This window comes from Entamoeba nuttalli (assembly GCF_000257125.1).
Source record: "Entamoeba nuttalli P19 unplaced genomic scaffold asmbl_3624, whole genome shotgun sequence".
Classification (NCBI taxonomy): domain Eukaryota; phylum Evosea; order Mastigamoebida; family Endamoebidae; genus Entamoeba; species Entamoeba nuttalli.
In genome coordinates this window covers 1-4,533 of record NW_008576219.1, presented here as the reverse complement: position 1 = coordinate 4,533, position 4,533 = coordinate 1, and the positions used below count along the sequence as shown (strand labels likewise).

General features: G+C 27.5%; 3 protein-coding genes across 3 annotated transcripts; 1 reads left to right on the top strand and 2 right to left on the bottom strand.

Annotated features, from left to right (window-relative positions):
- Positions 1-274: 274 nt before the first annotated feature.
- Positions 275-1,585, top strand: ENU1_074940 (phosphopyruvate hydratase; the record flags this gene model as incomplete). Its single annotated transcript, XM_008858517.1, has 1 exon — positions 275-1,585. The coding sequence occupies one exon, from the start codon at positions 275-277 to the stop codon at positions 1,583-1,585; it is 1,311 nt and encodes a 436-aa protein (XP_008856739.1).
- A 244-nt stretch (positions 1,586-1,829) lies between these two features.
- ENU1_074930 (oligo-1,6-glucosidase, putative) lies at positions 1,830-3,500 on the bottom strand (the record flags this gene model as incomplete). Its single annotated transcript, XM_008858516.1, has 1 exon — positions 1,830-3,500. One exon carries the CDS (start codon positions 3,498-3,500, stop codon positions 1,830-1,832), a length of 1,671 nt encoding a protein of 556 aa, XP_008856738.1.
- Positions 3,501-3,635: 135 nt separating this feature from the next.
- ENU1_074920 (hypothetical protein) lies at positions 3,636-4,265 on the bottom strand (the record flags this gene model as incomplete). Its single annotated transcript, XM_008858515.1, has 1 exon — positions 3,636-4,265. One exon carries the CDS (start codon positions 4,263-4,265, stop codon positions 3,636-3,638), a length of 630 nt encoding a protein of 209 aa, XP_008856737.1.
- Positions 4,266-4,533: the final 268 nt, after the last annotated feature.

The window sequence follows — 4,533 nt, the reverse complement described above, 5'->3', positions numbered from 1 at the left end:
TTTTTTTTATTTTATTTTTATTTTTTTTTTTTAATATGATAAAAAGCCACGTTGTGTTGAAAGAGTATGAAGTGGAGGTGAGACGTGGAGACTGAAAAATAAGAAATTACCGAAAAAATAAAAAATGAAGGGATTTTGCGAAGGAGAAAGGAATAAAAAAGGCAAAAAAACAAAAGTAAAGAAAAAGAGAGAAAATAAGAAATGATGAATCAGAGAAACGTGGCAAATGATATAAGAAAGAAAAAGAAGAAAAGTTCAAACATTAAATAAAGGAATGTCAATTCAAAAGGTTCATGCTAGAGAAATTCTTGATTCACGTGGTAATCCAACCATTGAAGTAGAAATTACTACTGCAAAAGGTATGTTCAGATCATGTGTTCCATCAGGAGCATCTACTGGAGTTCATGAAGCGGTTGAACTTCGTGATGGAGACAAGAAAAGATATGGAGGAAAAGGAGTTCTTAAGGCTGTTGAAAATGTTAACACCATTATTGGACCAGCTCTTCTTGGCAAGAACGTTTTGAACCAAGCAGAACTTGATGAAATGATGATTAAACTTGATGGAACTAACAACAAAGGAAAACTTGGAGCTAATGCTATTCTTGGATGTTCAATGTCAATTTGCAGAGCTGCAGCAGCAGAAAAAGGACTTCCATTATATAAATATCTTGCTGAACTTACTGGACATAAAGAAATGACTATGCCAGTTCCATGTTTCAATGTTATTAATGGAGGAGCACATGCAGGGAATGCACTTGCTATGCAAGAATTCATGATTTGCCCAACTGGAGCTACTAATTTCCATGAAGCTCTTAGAATGGCAGCTGAAACATATCAATGCCTTAAAGTTGTTATTAAAGCTAAATATGGACAAGATGCTACTAATGTTGGAGATGAAGGAGGATTTGCACCAAATGTATCAGGAGCACGTGAAGCACTTGATCTTCTTGTAGAAGCTATTGCTAAAGCTGGATATACTGGAAAGATTGAAATTGCTATGGATTGTGCAGCATCAGAATTTTATAATGAAGAAACTAAGAAATATGATCTTGGAAAGAAGATTCCAGCTGATAAGAAAGACCCATCTCTTGTTAAAGATGTTGATGGATTAATTGCTGAATATGTTGATTATGGTAAACATTATCCAATTGCTTCAATTGAAGATCCATTTGCTGAAGATGATTGGGCAGCATGGAATAAATTCACTGTTGAACATGGTAATTTCCAAATTGTTGGAGATGATCTTTTAGTCACAAACCCAGCTCGTGTCCAAATGGCTATGGATAAGAACGCATGTAACTCTGTTCTTATTAAAGTTAATCAAATTGGTACTCTTACTGAAACATTCAAGACTATTAAGATGGCACAAGAAAAAGGATGGGGAGTTATGGCATCACACAGATCTGGTGAAACTGAAGATACTTTCATTGCTGATCTTGTTGTTGGACTTAACTGCAAACAAATCAAGACTGGAGCACCATGCAGATCTGAAAGACTTTGCAAATACAATCAACTCATGAGAATTGAAGAAGAACTTGGAAACATTCCATATGCTGGAAAGAACTGGAGAAATTCAACTGCTTAAGATAAATTAAATTTTATCTACTTATTTTTCTTTTTATTTTATTCATATATAAATGAAAGTTAATTTGTTTCAATAGAAATATTAAAATGAAAATACAATTGAATTTCATAATTATGATAAATTGAAATTATTTTTATTAGAAGAAATACAAAGAGAATGTTGTTGTATGAATATTTTATTAATTATTTTTTATTCTAAGATAAGTAGTTAAAAAATGAAAGAAAATAAAATACTATTAAGATGTTTAATTAAATTGATAAACTCTTGCTTCATAAGGTTTTAATAAAAATTGATTAATTGGTTCTTGATTATCAACTTGATAATTAGAAATTATTAAATGTTTATTTTGAATTTGAATATCAATAGGAAGTATAAATTCTATTGGAGTTTCAAAGAAATTAAGAATAACAATCCATTTTAATTGGTTTAATGTTTTAATATAGGCAAAGATATGTTCATCATCTTTTAAAATCATTTGAACTTCACCATAAGGCATAATAGGATTTTCTTTTCTAAGTTTTAATAATTGTTTATAATAATTAAAAACACTGTTGGGATTTTGCATTGCTTCTTTAGCATTAATTGTTTTATAATTTGGATTTATTTTAAGCCAAGGATTTCCTGAAGTAAATCCAGCATTTTCAGAGTCATCCCATTGCATTGGAGTTCTAGCATTATCTCTTCCAACTTCAGAAACTCTTTTTAAGAATTGGTCTAAAGTCATTTCATGAGTTTGAGTTAATTCCTTCCATTTTCCAAAGATTTCACAATCTTGATAATCATCTAATTTATCAAAATAAACATTGGTCATTCCTAATTCTTCTCCTTGATAAATATAAGGAGTTCCTTCTAATGTATGAAGTAATGTTGCAATCATTTTAGCACTTTCAATTCTATATTTTGTATCATTTCCCCATCTACTTACTTGTCTTGGTTGATCATGGTTATTAAAATATAATGAATTCCATCCACAATTATGAAGTGTAACTTGCCATTTTTCAATATTCTTTTTTAATTCAGTTAATTTCCATGGAACACTTATCCATTTATCACCATTTTTATATCCTATACTAACATGTTCAAATTGAAATAACATTTCAAGTTCATGACGTTCTTTTCCTACATATTGTTGAGCTTGTTCTGGTGTAACACCAGGTGTTTCACCAACTGTTAAACAATCATAATGACTTAATACTTCTTTATTCATTTCATTTAAAAATTCATGAACTTTTGGTCCATTAGCAAAATAACGAAATCCACTTGCTAATCCATCTAATCCAACAGGTGAATCATTAGGAAATCCTTTTACTTTAGATATTAAATTAATTACATCCATTCTAAATCCATCAATTCCTTTATCAAACCACCATTTCATCATTTTATAAATAGATTGTCTTACTTCAATATTTTCCCAATTTAAATCAGGTTGTTCTTCAAGAAACAAATGAAGATAATATTCTTTACGTTCTTCATCATATTTCCATGCACTTCCACTAAAGAAACTTCTCCAATTATTTGGTTTTTTTGACCAAATATACCAATCTTTTTTCTCATTATTTCCTTTTTTTGATTCAATAAACCATTGATGTTGATTACTTGAATGATTAACAACAAGGTCCATAACAACTTTAATTCCTGCTTCATGCATTTTAAAAAGTAATTCATCAAAATCTTTCATTGTTCCAAATTTTGGATTAATTTCCTGATAATCCATAATATCATATCCATTATCTGCATCACTTGTACTATAAATTGGATTTAACCAAACAATAGTTATTCCTAATTCTTTAAGATATGGTATTTTCTCTATAATTCCTTTAATATCACCATATCCATCACCAGTGGTATCTTTAAAACTTCTACAATAAATTTGATAAACAACACCTTCTTTCCACCATGTTTTATCAATATTCATTATATTAAATGTTTTATTTAAGATGATTAAAACAAATTTAATTCTTATTAACAAATTAAATCCTTCTTTATTATTAAAACAAAAATGATTTTATAATAAATAAATTATACATCTATTTCATTTTGTTATTATCTTTTATCTTTCCTTTTCAAGACCAAAATCAATTTGAACAGAATTTGATATTTCTGATGTTGAACTTATTTCTGGTAATTCACTTAAACTTCTTTGTTTTAAATTACTTGTTAATAAACTGATTTTAGGACGTTTAATACAATCAAATAATATATTATGAGTAAATGATAAATATGAAAGACAATATAATGTAAAACATAGTGCTTGTAAAAGAATAGATAAAATTAATATTAATAAACTATTTATAATATGAAATATACTTAACCATATTCCTACAACACCTATAATACAAAATGCTAATGTACTAAATCTAACTGGTCTACAAATTAATATTAATTGTTTCCATGGTGATGCAATAAAAAGTAATGAACTATATAATAATAGTTTTGAAATAATATATACTATCCCTAATATTACTGGATATTCAACATATAATCCTGTTAATGGAAGTGTTAATAATAATGCCGTTAATCCTATTAAAAATGATATAATAAAGAAAATAAATCGTATCATTGGATGTAATTTTATACAACATAATAAATATTTGTCTTCTGATATAAATAACTCATTCATTGTATCTCGATGAAATGTAATTATTCCTTCTTGTTTATTATTCTTTCCCTTTATTTCCATTATATTTTATTAGTTCATTCTTAAAAAACTATTCTTTTATTTTACTTTCTTTCTTCATTTTTTCTTTTTTATCTTCCTTTCACCTTTCTTTATATTAAATCTTATTTCTCTTATTGATGATATTCTCTTCTTTTGTATCTTCTCTTTATTATTTTCTCTTACTGAAGTCTATTGAATATTACTTTTATTCTCTTTACTTTTTATTTATTTTTTCTTCTCACTTATTTTCTTTTAATAAAGATTGTTGATTAGTTGTTGAGTTATGAAA